Source organism: Melampsora larici-populina, assembly GCF_000204055.1.
Source record: "Melampsora larici-populina 98AG31 unplaced genomic scaffold MELLAscaffold_18, whole genome shotgun sequence".
Taxonomy (NCBI): Eukaryota; Fungi; Basidiomycota; class Pucciniomycetes; order Pucciniales; family Melampsoraceae; genus Melampsora; species Melampsora laricis-populina.
In genome coordinates, this window is record NW_006768782.1 from 1133955 (window position 1) to 1149134 (window position 15180).

Below are 15180 nucleotides of genomic sequence, written 5' to 3' on the forward strand. Positions count from 1 at the left end.
CTGTAAAGAGCAATCCCATCTGGGCTCATCTGAGCTTCAAATTCACAACACTCACTTGCTACACATCTGGATCTGATTACTCTTCAAGTAGGAATCTCATCTGGGCTCATCTGCCCTTCTCAATACTCATACATGATTCTCACATTCCACCAGCATGTTGTATCTCTCAGTCCTTGTACATATATAAAATTGCATTACATGTTTTATGGAATTGAATATAGAACATCTCACATTCCAATCTTCCTCTGCAACATACCCTTCCACTGACTGAGCCTCCAAGTGTTGTCTTCAGCAATTGTTGCTTCTGAATATTGGAAAGTGTTCTCTGCAACATACCCTTCCACTGACTGAGCCTCCAAGTGTTGTCTTCAGCAATTGTTGCTTCTGAATATTGGAAAGTGTTGTGCAGAAGAGATCCTAGATGAATGTCTCATGCAAAGATCACATTGCGCAATGTTGTGAATTTTTCACAATATTGTGAAGATTTCACAAGAGTGCAAAATTTTCACAATATTGTGAAGTTTTCACAAGAGTGCAAAATTTTCACAATATTGTGAAGTTTTCACAATATTGTGAAGTTTTCACGAGCATGTCAACTTTTCACAGCATTGTGAATTATTCACCTCAGCCTCCCTGAGATAAAAGTTCTTTTTAAAAACTTTGAGTACTTTCATTCATGTATACTTCTAAAGCAAAGCATGGGAGGTAAAATTGGTTGTGCAAAGGTTACATTGTTGTGAAAATTTCACAAAATGTATGATCTTGTGAAAATCTCACAAAATTTGTAATATTGTGGAACATTAACAGGATATGTCATTTTGTGAAAATTTCACAAGATGATAAAGTTTGTGAATTTTTCACCAAATAGATCATCTTGTGAACAATTCACACAATTCATCATCTTGTAAGATGATCCAAGCTACATGGTCTTATAACATTATATGGCACCAAGATGATGTTGTGATTTTTTACACCACTTTGAGACTCACAAAAAAGTCCGTCATTACATAATGCCTTCACTAGAAAAGCAAAAAACCTTTGCAAGTGTAGTGCATGTATACATTTTGTAAAATTTCCACAATGTATAATCTTGTGAAAATGTCACAAAATGTACGACCTTGTAAGAATTTCACAGGATATATCATTTTGTGAATTTTTCACAGGATATTTCACCTTGTGAACATTTCACCAAATATATCATTCACACTCACTCAAATTTCATATCTATACTGTACGTCTGAGGAATTCTCAAAAACATGCATCTCACAATTTGATGTGTCCACATGGAGACAACTGCAAAGACATGTGATTTCAAAAGCACTCTTTTGGGCCTACCGTTCAATCACACTCAGGATCTTTTATTTCACACCATTTTTTATTTGTTTGATCTATGTACATGTCAAATGAGCCCCTGGTACATTAAACACTCTTCACAACATGAGCACACTACACGATGAAACTACGAAAAATCAGAATCAGAACTGCTAGAGCTACTAGAGCTACTTGATCTACTTGAGCTACTAGGACTTGGACTGGTGAGTGGACTGGATATGTCAATTGTCACACACTGAGATGGGCCATCAGTTTCATCCCGGCGCTTGTTACGTTCTGTCCTGATCTCCTTAGCAATATTCTTGAATACCAAAAAGTTTTGTTCATACATTCCGGTCCATGTATCCGCGGCGTTGTCGTGCAATTGGGACCATTCAGAGCATAGGTTGGGTATTGGAAGATCATCGCTAAAACTCAGTTCTAGGGACACATAGTGATTGTTGAAGACAAAAGCGATGGTAATTGGTTTGATTTCAGGTGGAGGAGCCGTGAAAAAAGGGTATGTGGGGCATGCCAATGCTTCCGCAGGGGTGTAATACATAACCGGCTGGTGAAATGTGTTAGCGATGAGGGCGGAACTGCCTGGCATTGGATACCAGTTTTGTCGTGTGGCAGTGGCCAGTGGGTTTTGAAGGATTTCCATGAACTTGTTGAAATTGTAACTAGGACACAGTTTGGGAAGGTGTTCAAAATACCAGTCGTATCTTGATACCAGCTCCGCTTATAAATGTACTAGGCCTTAGCCACTCAGGTAAGCACTTTCTGATTCATATAATTGTATTTTGTCATTTCAGCCAGGCTCAATTCCATATGTTATATTCTTTAAGATGGGATCCAACTGCCAATACGCTTCCCATACAGTTGGTGACAGGCAGTCACGCTTCTCACATTGTTACAAAGACAACTTGGGAAGAGTGCACCGAAACTGTGGAGTCCGTATATCATGGACTATTTCTAGATCATGCACGTGTGATCTTTGCATGGGACACTCATCTAGTTTCTCTTCTGCACAACACTTGCCAATATTCAGAAGCAACGATTGCTGAAGATAATGTTTTGGAGGAACGGTGGAGGGATATGCTACAGAGCAAGCTTGAATTATGATATTTTACTCTTCCTTTCCATGGAACATGTAATGCAATTGATATAACACGATCAGAAATGTTCACAAGATATTATATATTGTGAACTGTTCACAAGATGATATAATGCTTCACAAGATTATACATTTTGTGATGTTTCCACAAGATTATACATCTTGTGAATTTTTTACAAGAGTACACATCTTGTGAATTTTTCACAAGATTATACAACTTGTGAACTTTTCACAAGATTATACATCTTGTGAATTTCTCACAAGATTATACATTTTGTGAATTCTTCACAAGATTATACGCTGTGTGAAATGTTCACAAAAATGTAACTTTTGCACAACCAATATTAACTTGCACGCTTTGCTTCAGAAGTCAACATGAAGGTACCCAAAGATCCTTTTCCTTCAGATCTTGTGTGGACTTTCATGTCTGGAATAATACTATGTTATTTCGATGAGGAAAGTCCATGGAGTGTGATATTTTCACAACATAAGTGAGACATCCACTATGCTGGTGGCACGTGAGAATGTTATATTAAGAATGGCAGATGAGCCCAGATGAGAATTCCCCTTGAGAATTATGAGATGGCGGATCTGTAGCAAGTCAATTTTGTGCTGATGAGGGTCAGATGAGGCCAGATGAGATCACCCCCAAATCTTTTCCTGGATACAACAATCAAATTCCATATTCATTACATATGTAGATCAGTGTGTACAGTGGTTGAGCAACGAGTCAAGCTGTAATGGATGTACTGTACAGAGTAGTGTGGTGAATGTGATGTACATACATAGTCAGCAGATGAATCTGCCTGATGAGTAGCCAGATCAATCTGCTACGGCTTTAGTGACGGTTGTGTAGCCAGATGAATCTTAAGACTTTACAATAGTCAGGTTCAGATTCATACAGATGAATCTGAGACTGAGCCAGATTTGGGCAGATGAGTCAAATTTCGATTTTTGGGCTGCCTAACACCTTCAGAGGCACTTTAGGGATGTGAGATAGGCCCACAAGCTCTAGAGATTCTAATGCATGGTTATGATACAAAAAAAGTTGTTTTATTTGATGATTTTACCACTTAGATTTATGAAAACTTGTGGAGTTATTTCAAAAAATTTTCTCAGAGTCATCTGCCAAATCTGGGCTCATCTGCGGCCCGATTTTCGGACATTATCCCTTGATACTGCATACAATATCTTCGGCTTATGGCCAAACATTCTGTGCACCACAGGTGTATATTATGTCTATCTTTTTGAAGATGGACACCGTCAACAAGAAGTTGACTCAGTCAAGTGGTCATTGTGCCGATTTCAATTGGCAACGAGAACATGCTAATGTTCAACACTAATCTGAAGGTTTACGGCCCCTCAAGGCTCTCTTGTTGGGGCATGGAATCCGTTGGGGAATTCAGGCTGAACGTTGGGAGCGGATGTGGCAGGCTTGCAATGTTAGTATCATTTTTGTTTCATATTTCAATATTTTCTTTTATGTGTTTTCATCTTTTCTTTCATGTGTAGTTATATACAAGGCTGACAAAGGTGATGTTATTTAGTTGATCAATACAGTTATGAAAGAGGATCTAACTGAGGTCCACTCCAAGAGGTGTTGTCCAAGAAAGGGCAGTAAACGAGACGGGTATTTTGAGGAGCTAGTATTCTCAGTGGCCGATTGGCAAGCCATGAGGGACATGCTAGATATACTGACGGTAAGTCTTGATTGTCACAGCCAACAAAGATGCCTCGGATTGAAAAATCCAAGGTATCATCGGACTCAAATCCTTGGACAAAATCTTTCCGAGGTTTTGATCCGAGGTATTATTTTGCGTCAAAAAATACCTCGGATCAAATCCTCGGACAAGACCTGTCCGAGGGTTTCCATCTGATGATGCCTCAGATTTTTCAATCCGAGGCATCTATGTTGGCGGTGTGTTATCATTTTTCAACTTTTTTGTTTATTTTTCTTACTGTTTATTCACTACCTTGTCTTGTAGCCGTATAAGATAATGACTCAAGATATGGAAGGCGACAAACCGACCGATTGTATGGTATTAGTGAAATATGTGCAGCTTATATCATCAATGGAAGAACAATTGAACGCTATGCACAAAAACGATCCGCTCTTCCCAATGGTTGATATTATGATAGGTAAAATTAACATGTAGTTGGAAGAGGCGCTTGGATGTGATCCTTTAGTTCTAGCGGCAATCTTTCACCCTGGTCTATGTCTCAAGTTCTTTGCTCACGCCTTTGGAAACGACTCGGCACATCATTTTTGGGCTCAAGACTTATTAGAAACATGTTTCACAACCCAACACGATTTGCCCAACCATCAAGAACAACCAATCAACACCCCTCCACCAAGTGCCACCCCTGACAGTATTGACAACTTTTTGAACTTCTACAATGAGGTGGTCACTTCAAGCAAACTGAACGAGCTCGAGAGATATGTTCAAGGAATTGATCCAACGGCTTCAACTGATATGAAAGATCCACAATCCGCATTGGACTGGTGGAAAGTAAGTGATATTCCTAAATGTGTATCTTCTTCCTGCTATTGTAAACTTATCATTTTGTCTTTATCAACCGGCTCAAGCTGGAAAATACCCAGTCTTATTGGTCCTTGCTCAAGACTATTTAGCCATACCAGCGGCTTCTGCCACCCCTGAGCAATCTTTCTCTATTGCTGGTCGAGTTTGCACAGCGGAACGGGGTGGAATGGTGCCTTGAATGATTGAGATGACTGTTAGTGGTCAAATCTGGGCAAATGAAGGTGTACCTCTAATTGGGGATTTTGGTCAGGTTGGAAAGGTTCTAGAGTTTGGAAAAAAGGCAATGAAAAAGAAAACTAGACAGTCTCACTTTTGAGTTTTTGCTTTTTGCTTATTTTACTTATTTGATTTGATTTGATTTTTCTTTCATTTTCTTCTCATTACGCTCTTTCAAGATACTTTACTACTCCTTGTTTCATCTTTCTCAACACTCTTTTATGTTTCTTTTTGAGAATTGATATTATTTCTATTCTCAAAAAAAACGCTTCTTTTTGCCTGAAGCGCTGCTGGGCCTAAGTTTAGCTTCCAGTACACATTTCCCCGTGAGATTTTTTTTGAGCTTTGCTGAAAGCTGCCAAGATTCAGAGAGTCAAAATCACACTGCGCTCCCCAATTGGCGGTGAGCAGCTCTGCGAGCCAGGCTTGCTATAGTTATCCCCTGTCCAAGTAATTTTGTCCCTAAAAATGAGCCTGGCCCCGCAGGGCCTGCTCCGGTCAGCCATGAGCAATTTTCCCAGGTCATTGGGTTCACCACAAAGACGCTTTTGGGCGGAAGGACTCCCTAACCCTAACCCTTGGACTTTGGGATTGTCCGAGATCATATGCTTCCAATGGCACCCCCGTTTGGGCTGTCCCCTGGATGTCAGGGCGTGCGGACGTCCGGAGCACACACTCAGGATGCCTGGCTGGGCCTACATTTAAATAGGAACACCCTTGGAAGCCCGTGGGATGTCCCTTCCCCTGCAAAAAACCCGGTCATCCCTAGGACATCTGCATGTCCTTGTGGTGTTTACAGCTGAATTTGGCCCCGGGGCTGGTCATGTACTCACAGGGCTGGGTCACAGCCTTAATCCCGGTGAGGCGCAAAAAGTGATTCGGTTTACTTCTCGGGAGCCCAAGCCCGATCCGCCTTCGAAGAGCCGCCGTGACCCGACACGTTCGGGATCAATTTTCAAGATTCAAGCTCGGCAGCTTGACCTTGTTGGCATCCAGTCAAGCAATCAAACTCCATAAGGTGTCTACTTCTCCCGCAACGGCCTCATACTGCTAAAACGCCTGTGTTATTGTTTTCTTGAAAACAGACGACGGTACTGGCCGTCAGACGATGCCGATACGCGCCAAGCCCAACTCAACTGAAGAACAGCCTCCTCCGAGACTGACGCGTGGTCGTACGCGTCTCGCCGAAGGACTTGCCAACCCGTCTAAAACACACGATCCCTCCATCTCGAAAGGGCCAAGCAATCTGGGATCCACTTCTGACGGACCTGACAACGTGAAGAAGACATCATCAAAGCCCAAGACATTGCCTAAAACTTCGACCAAAACGATCAAAGACGGACGCTCAGTCAAACGTACTTTAACAAAATGCAAAACCTCGACAGACGAGCCCGAAATTACAGGCTTGACACAGGGTATTCGCCAAATGGAAGTCAATGGACACAAACATTCAAAGACATTCGAGACGAAACAAATCAGCAAACTTGTCCTCAAGCCTACCATGAGCAAGGCTGCTCTTCCAGACTCACCCACTCTCAGCATCTCCGAACAATGTAAACTTGCCATGAAGGCGATAAATATGCATCTTACGAAACTGGCGGAGATATATCGCTCCGGCTGGAAGGCTGATGACGGCTCTGACTTGAATATATCAGACATCATAATCAAAGGACAGTCGAAAAATCCTTCTGTAAACAAAGCGGGCGGAGGATGGGACGTTTCACAAGTTCTCCAGATAATTGATGATTGTGCATCTGCCCTCTACGCATTGCGCAAATTCTATGTTGGTGGCACACTCCCAATCAAACTTTTCGACGTGGAAAGGGCTGGACTGGCTCTGGTGAATCACGCACTCGAGCTGCGGCTTGTAAGTGGAAAAAAGGTCTTTACTGATATCGTCGGTTGAGACTGATTTGTTGAACTCAGTATAATTCAGCTTTGCGCATGTTAGATGTGGCTCATATCTACCTACAATCCTTAGTGTCAGCAAGCGCTACTTCGACGATGTTGGCCATCCGGCCTAAACCTACTACTGCAGCACCTATTCCATTTGAATCCTGGCAAGATTTTTCGACCGTGCTGAGTTTCGATCTCTCTGAAATTGACCAAAACTGCAAGACGAATCCAGATCACGTCTCGTTGCTAGCCACTGCTATAGCCCAGGGCTTTCAGGCATTTCTCAAAGCTACATCTAGCCCACCAAAATCAGCGTTACGCACAACTAGCAAAAGTTCACAAGGTGCTCTGCCTCCCCAGTCTCCCGAAATTCGAGCTCAGTGTTGCATCAAGGCATTGGACTCGCCTAAATCGCTCAGCCATTGGTCATTTAGTGAATCTACCGACAGTGAAAACGCCTGCTCTGCGAAGATTTTGACTGCTGCCCAAGCATCTTACACCACTGTAGTCAAAGCTTGCGCTGCGTGGGACGATACCCTAGGTATGCATTTGACTTCACTATCTCATGAAAACGCCTGGCTTTGAGTGTCAGCATTGACAAGTCAATCCCTGTCACTGACTAGAGATTCTGTGTCAGAACCCGAACGATTGTTTCAGCTGCGAAAGTCCGCTATCATATCCTTGCTAGCTTGCCAGGTACAATTTCGCCAATTTTCCTCAATCGATCTCTTGATGGACCAAGCTCGCCGGAGTGTTCTCATATATGCTCGATCGCGACCTGATGAGCTGGCAGATGTCGTCTCACACACCAAAGACTACATCACTGAGATAATTCGTACAGCACGAATATACCTTCAAGCTACCCATGATTCTGACTCAGGATGGATAGGATTGTGTCAAGCGGTTGCCAACATTGCCCGCAAGGCGGGGGATCTCGACACGTTGGAGCATTTAGCCCCTTTTTTGAAGGCTGACCATAGCTCAGTCCACGATAAATCTATCACGCCTGTTGATCGGGGAAACGCATCATTGGAAAAGGAGGTGAATTTGCTTTTGATCAAACTGGTTTCAGCTGGTGCCGCATTGGAACAATTCAATAAATCTGGAGAGGGTACGGTCCATGCGATTGTGATTCCCAACAGCATATGTTCCATTCTTTCTAACATCCTCTCGATCTTCAATACAGATCGAAGTGTTTGTACTCAGTTGGAAAAATCGATTCTTAGTCTTTCGGTGATATATTGTCACCAGTCCACCTTGTCCGATGCATTGCGCCATAAGTTTGCTTCCAGTGTCGAACGGATGCGCCGCTTGTGCGTCCGTACAATCAGGCGTCGCGGCGATGGTGACGGTAAACTTGAAGGTGTTCGAGAAGTTGTGAATGCCACATGCTGTTCGGTTCTCGTCACTATTCTCGATGTGTGGCACGAGGAATTGAAGAAGTCTTCTGCACAAACCCCACTTGACCAGGCTTGTGAAAGCCCCACCTACTACATGATGCTCTCTGGCTCGATTGAATCCTTGATTTGTCTAGCGGAAAGCTCCTTTCAGCTGACTTTGCCTCAAACTCATCGACAATGCTTGGACAGGTTGGAAAGGTGCAAGTCTCTCATCAAGTTATTACGAGCCCCTGATGTATCTACCATTCGATGCATCACATCTGTTTACTATAATGCAGGCGTAGCTCTGTATCATGCCGACAAACACGTGTCTGCGATCGCGTTCCTCAAGCATGCATGCTCATACCCAGACGAAATGTTCAATATCACACGTACTTCGCAGGCATGTGCAATTTGGGCCGGCTATGAAGATGATAACCACGAACTGGACGAACTTCGACTTCATCTTATCAAAAGATGGGAATTATTGGCATTGTGTCATCTTGGTACAAACAAAGCCGCGGCCCATTCTGCGTATACCTCGGCTATCTTATCATATGCACGCAATTCATTTGAAACTCTTGGGCGGGTCTGTGGAAGAAACGCTGATAACAGAACGTTGCTGAAATCTGAACCTGGCTTGTGTAAGCTCATCCAGCGAGTGACGCGTCTAGCGACCTGGGATCTTTTACTAGCCGATCACGACTGTAGCTTGTATAAAACTCTTACAGGGATACAGCTACCTCCCTCGGCGATTGGAGGCGTATTGGAAGTCCAGTTAAATTTTTTATATTCTAATATTCGTAAAGCAGAATGCAGGCCAGCTATCAGAGCTATTCTACTCGACTGTCTGACAGTTTATGAGTCTGCTCAATACCCGTTCCGACGTGCTAGAACTCTCTGTCGACTGATGGAGTTGCATCTTGGCAATGCTTTGAACTCGCAGTCTCTACCCTTGGAGGACACTTTGAATATACTTTTTGACGAGATCAAGACCCTATGTCACTCCAGAAACTGTGCTGAGGATGTAGATTTGGCGCGCTACCGATCCCAGTATGTAGCTTTTGGACACATATGGATTGCTTTAGCTGCTCAACAGGCGTGCAATCCCACGAAGTTTCTCAACGCTAGCAAATCCGCTATGATCGAGTTGCAGGCTATCACACAGACACTTGCCTCAAACACTAAGACGCAGCAAGTCACCCGAAAACAGACCCCCAGTTCACCACGTCGCAAAAATATTTCAGCTCGTACCCGCAACTTGGATCCTCCGACTTCTACACTGCCTAACCCCTTGAAGACCCCAGCTCCAAAAACTACATTCCGAGCAGCAAAGACAGTCGGTAAGCAGCTATCAACTGATAATGATGAAGAACCGATGAGCTGTGAAGTAGACCGGCAATCGAATTCTACTCCTGTGGATCAACCTCTCGACGATTTGGACCGGCACCTGCAACACTTGCGGTTGTTCAGTCATGTATTAGCTGTTCATGGTCTGATTCACTCAAAGCTTGCAGTACTTCAACTTCTGCTCCAAATTTACGAACGCTGGTCTTCATCAGATCTCGATGACCCAATTCCAATTGAGGGTGCTACGGTCACGAAGACCGAATTATCGTTGACCTTTATGCAATTGGAGGACACGAAGCGGGCCGGTCATGCTCTTGAAACGCAACCTGTCCCTCGCTCGAAGGAATCCATACTTGTGTCAAGGGCTTCTGAAAGCGCGCTCACTTTATTACGTTCCCGATACCTATCTGACATTGATGAGTACGACCAAGCCAAAACAACATTTACATCAGCACACGCGATTTGGACCCTGGCTGAGGACGAAGATGATGATTTGCTAACCTCCAAGTCCCAGACATCAAGCACTAATCGGGTAATCAAGCGAACAAAGGCACTTCATATGAGTGCGCTAGCTTCGTCGACGTATTCGTACCTGGAAGAAAACACTGGAGATCTCAACTCAGCGATTGATTCGATCTTACGCGCCATACGTCTCTTCCATCGAGCTTCCTCCAACATACTACGGATATCGAGTCCTCCTACCATAGCGCCCGAGTCTAAAGGCAAAGTGGAAGATGTTTTTGGAAGTGGTGGCGGGGTAAAAGACTGTGTCCCCCTCCCTGAAGCACAGCGAGAAACGAGGCCGGGTATGATGACTATGGAGAGTCACCCGGTTGGTGAACTGACCTGGCAGATAGCGGACGCAATGGCTCAAGCCCTCAAGAGAGCCATAATGCTATACTTGACCAAAGGGTCGCCTCGGATGGCTGAAGGTTATTTAACCCAACTTTTACAGTTCGCTACGAAGATAGGCTCTATCCGGCTCCAGGTTAGTGGGATGGGGTTACAAGCAGAAATGATGACCCTCAAGGGCGAATACAATAATGCTCGAACAGTACTTGCGGAAGCAGTCGCATTATTGGGTGAGGAGACTAGTCCTGAGCTTGCCGAGATTTGGAGACTGCGTAGCTCCTTGTCATATCGACTGAAGTCGTACGATGAAGCAAGAGAGCACAGTACTGCGACATGCCACATCTTGAAGAAAATTGAAGATGAAGGGATGTGCTCCGATGACCTTACCAAGTAAATCGCTATCTATCATGACTACCGCTGTTGGCAATTTGCTGACTGTTTATTACTTTCAGTCTTTCAAAGTCCGTCCAAACATTGAGTCTGAAATCCTGTCCACCCACTCGCGCACTCGATCAGTTCAGCTGTATCCTATCTACAATCGCTGCCCGTGCAGTCTATGTTCAAGGTACATTTGATGCGCTCAATGTTTTACAGCGGAGTACGCATTCTGATAAAATCTATCTTTTTGATCGCCAGCTCGCGTGTCCCGTGATCGACGTCGAGCAGAAGACTTGGCTGAAGACCTCTTGATATTATCAAAAATGCCTCACAGGGCTCGAGAGAAGGTTCGCTAGACCCGGCTTGCATATAGCTTGGGTCATCGCTAAAAAAATTGTCATGTTCATCCGTAGGTCTTCGAAACGACGCTGGTCGCCCTTACCGAATTGGATGACGTCCTTCAAAGTTATCGCGTCGATCCTCTGTTGGGTGTCTTGCCCGAAGCCAGTGCGCTTTTTTACAAATTCCCTACATCACCAGTGTCTGACGTTTTCTCTGCGTTTCAGTGATCGCGATCCCTCCGCAGAGTTCCTCAGTCATCAAATCCACTGTAAAGAAAGACGACATCCCCCGGATATCACAAGCCATTAAGATCATTGAGCACACCCTATGCAAACGTACCATCGAATGTGCGACAGTCTGGAACCTCCAAGAGACTGTTTGTACCTTGATGACTCTCAAGTTCATTAGATGTATCCTTGGTCGAGCACCTGTAAACGCTGCCGGCGAAGTAGCTGCTTTGATGGGTCAGTCGTCGTGTTCTATGGCAATCTTGATTGGTTGCTTGGTCATGGTTGTTGATGCCTTACTTCACCAGACTTTGCTTCTAGCATCACCTTGCGCAGGGAGATGTTGGATATTGTACGTGCAAAGCTTCATGGTCCAACTTCGGTCGATGACATATCGTGGCCTTCCATCGCCCCGGCTACACCAAGAAGCATTCCACTCCGCGACGATGCCGGGTGTACTTTGACTCGCCAGTATTGGGTCAAAGTGCAGCAGAATCACATGTTGGATGCTGACCATCCAGGAATATATCGCCCTATCAAGAATCTTCCCACGGAATGGCGGGTTGCGTCATTGCACCTGTCACAAGACCGAGATAGCCTCTTTCTTGTTCAGCATCACAACGCCACGGACCCATTGGTACTAAAGCTCCCTATGAATCGTCAAAACCGAAGGGAGGGGGAAGAAGACTTGTTTACATTATCCACGGCTCTTCAAGAACTTCAGAACATTGTTAGCTGTAGCAATGCTGCCACTCAACGGGCTAGACATGTATCTGGACATGATGAAAAGGTGACCTGGTGGACGGAACGTAAAGAACTTGACGGTAGAATGCGTAGACTGGTAGAAAACATCGAAAATCATTGGTTAGGGGGCTGCAAGGTACGCGCTCAATCTTGCTATGTCGCTCACTGGATTAGTTCATTGACGGTCTAGTTATGCAGGGTTTTTTACGTTGCTCAAACTCAATCCCTGATCGCGATGCACTGGGTGCCGCGTTAGAAAAGGTATTTCGAGAACATTTGATTTGTTCCCAAGATCGGACTACATTTTCGGGCACACTCGACGATCATGTCATCAATGCCTTCACCTCACTCCCTATTAGCTGTCGAGATGAAGACCTCGAAGATCTGGTTCAATTTGCCGTTGACTGTTATCAAATCAACGAAGCGCCAGTAATTGGTGACGAGGTTGACGCTGACCAGGTTAGCATGACACGGAGAACACAATCTTAGATCAGGCCTGACTATTAATTTCACCTCTGACATGATCCCTCGTCTTTTCAGGTTGTTTGTCAGCTACGAGAAATACAAAAAGAAATGTTAAAGCCCCACTCAAAGGAGGCGAGCTCAAAACAACACTTATTTTTGATTCTAGACAAAAACCTACAAGGCTTCCCTTGGGAAGTTCTTCCGCATCTCAGAGGACATTCAATTAGTCGGATACCTTCCCTGAGCTTTTTAAGGGATCGATTGCTCGCATTGGGGGAATTGACCTCACCATCAAATATGACAGTTGATGCGACACGCACTGCATATATCTTGAACCCCAGTGGCGATTTGATCAGTACTCAGACTATGTTTGAAACATGGCTCGGAGGCCATCAAGGCTGGAATGGAATTAAGAATCGATCACCATCAACGGAAGAAGTCAAACAGGGCCTGGCAACGTCCAACTTGATGCTGTGAGATAATCTCACTCCTACATCCTTGAGTCTCCCGCATATCTCAATAACGAGTATGAACTGATTCCTTGCTACCTCTCCGCGAGATGATTTTAGCTATTTTGGACATGGGGGTGCAGAACAATACATTCGATCAATTAACATCAAGCAGTTGCCTAGATGTGCTGTTACCATGTTGTGGGGTTGTTCCTCCGGCATGCTTCAGGATCAAGGGGACTTTGATCCATCTGGAACGCCTTACGCCTATATGATTGCTGGGTGGTGAGTAATACTTTTATGACGAACGCCAGCTTGTGAGCCGTTGATGAATCTTTTATCACTTTTGGCAAACTCAAAAGCCCTTCTCTGGTCGCAAATCTTTGGGATGTGACCGATAAAGACATCGATCGATTGGCGATGGACCTATTCAAAAAGACTGGACTTCATCCTCCCGACGATCCTAGTCGCGAACCCGTCAATATCAGTCAAGCTCTTGCTGAATCAAGATCTGTTTGTCAGTTGCGCTATTTGAACGGTATGTTGACTTTTCTCACTATATCCGTCTGAACACATAAGATAGAAGCAATTTTCATATATGTTCAACTCACGGTGAATTTTTGATTAGGTGCCGCTCCAGTGGTCTATGGGATGCCAGTCCAATTTACATCAAGCCCATGATTAATCACCCCGCTGATCAGTTGTTCTGACCAAGCGTTTTAAACTTCCTTGTATTATTAACTCACCATCTATCACTTTTATGCATCCATCTTGTCATAACATCTTTCTAGTGCGTATATATGAAATAGTAATTCTATATTGTTTATGTGGTTTGTGATTATGTTTCATGCTTTGGAATATATGTACAATTATCTGAATCTCCTGTGATCTTTTGATCTTAATCAACTGCCTTCTATCAAGGCTGCCACTATACTATACTATACTATACTGATACTATACTTGGTATAGTATAGTTCAACTACTGTACTTGAACTATGCTTGGTATAGTATAGTACAATTATACTTATCTATACTATATCATACTGTGCAGTATAGTTGAACATGCTGATGGAAAACTTGTGTAACCCTTGTCCATGTATAGTTGATCATTTGATACTATACTGAGTATAGTTGAGGAAAGTATAGTTCCAACTGTACTATACTGAGTATAGTATGAATTCAAACTATACAACTATACCTATACTAGTATAGTATAGTGGCACACTCGCTTCTATCTGTTTTGATGTGTAGGTTGATCACATTATTGTTTGGTGTGGTGTAAGCCTGGCTCACACCACTGTGACAAGCATGAGTTGGCCCCAACCTGGTGCCAACCAAATTTTGTGGTGTTGTCAGCCCCAGGCCTGGCAAAAGCCATTGGTTTCACATGGAGTTATTGCCTGTCAGTTTTGTGAATTTGAACAACTGCACAGATTATGTCATGACTTTCTCACATTATTTCAATCTATCATGATATCAAATTCAATGAATGTGACACCAAATGACACCACATGAGCATATCAATCAATTCATTACCATGCCTTTAATTAAACTTGCCTGTAGTTACAGATACCTTGATGAAATAACATTAATTCCTCTGTATAAAAGCATACAATGTTGTAGCATGGATAACACGCAGACCTCCCAGTCAGCACAGCCAACATTTTTACATCACATGGTATGCACTAAAATAAAGGATTTGCAATTGTGATAAAAGATAGCAATCTTTCAATGTGATATAATAGGGATGCAACTCAATGTTGCATGTCTTTGGAGTGATTTAAGATTTCATGTAATGTTATAGCAGATGACTGAATGCCATCTAATGAATGTGTGATTATAAATCACAAGATCAGCAAGTGATTCAAGCCACACATCATTCAACATTGCTCTAGTGAAGATGTGACAACC

The 15180-nt window shown here is 43.6% G+C and overlaps 2 protein-coding genes across 2 annotated transcripts; one reads left to right on the forward strand and one right to left on the reverse strand.

Annotated features, from left to right (window-relative positions):
- Nucleotides 1-1459: 1459 nt before the first annotated feature.
- Nucleotides 1460-1975, reverse strand: MELLADRAFT_106578 (uncharacterized protein; the record flags this gene model as incomplete). Its single annotated transcript, XM_007410059.1, has 1 exon — nt 1460-1975. The coding sequence occupies one exon, from the start codon at nt 1973-1975 to the stop codon at nt 1460-1462; it is 516 nt and encodes a 171-aa protein (XP_007410121.1).
- Nucleotides 1976-11924: 9949 nt separating this feature from the next.
- MELLADRAFT_36075 (uncharacterized protein) lies at nt 11925-13950 on the forward strand (the record flags this gene model as incomplete). The annotated part of the gene is made up of 6 exons (XM_007410009.1): nt 11925-12491; nt 12554-12814; nt 12896-13293; nt 13390-13554; nt 13632-13807; nt 13898-13950. Coding segments are annotated over 6 exons (1620 nt in total), but the record flags the coding sequence as incomplete, so codon positions are not given.
- Nucleotides 13951-15180: the final 1230 nt, after the last annotated feature.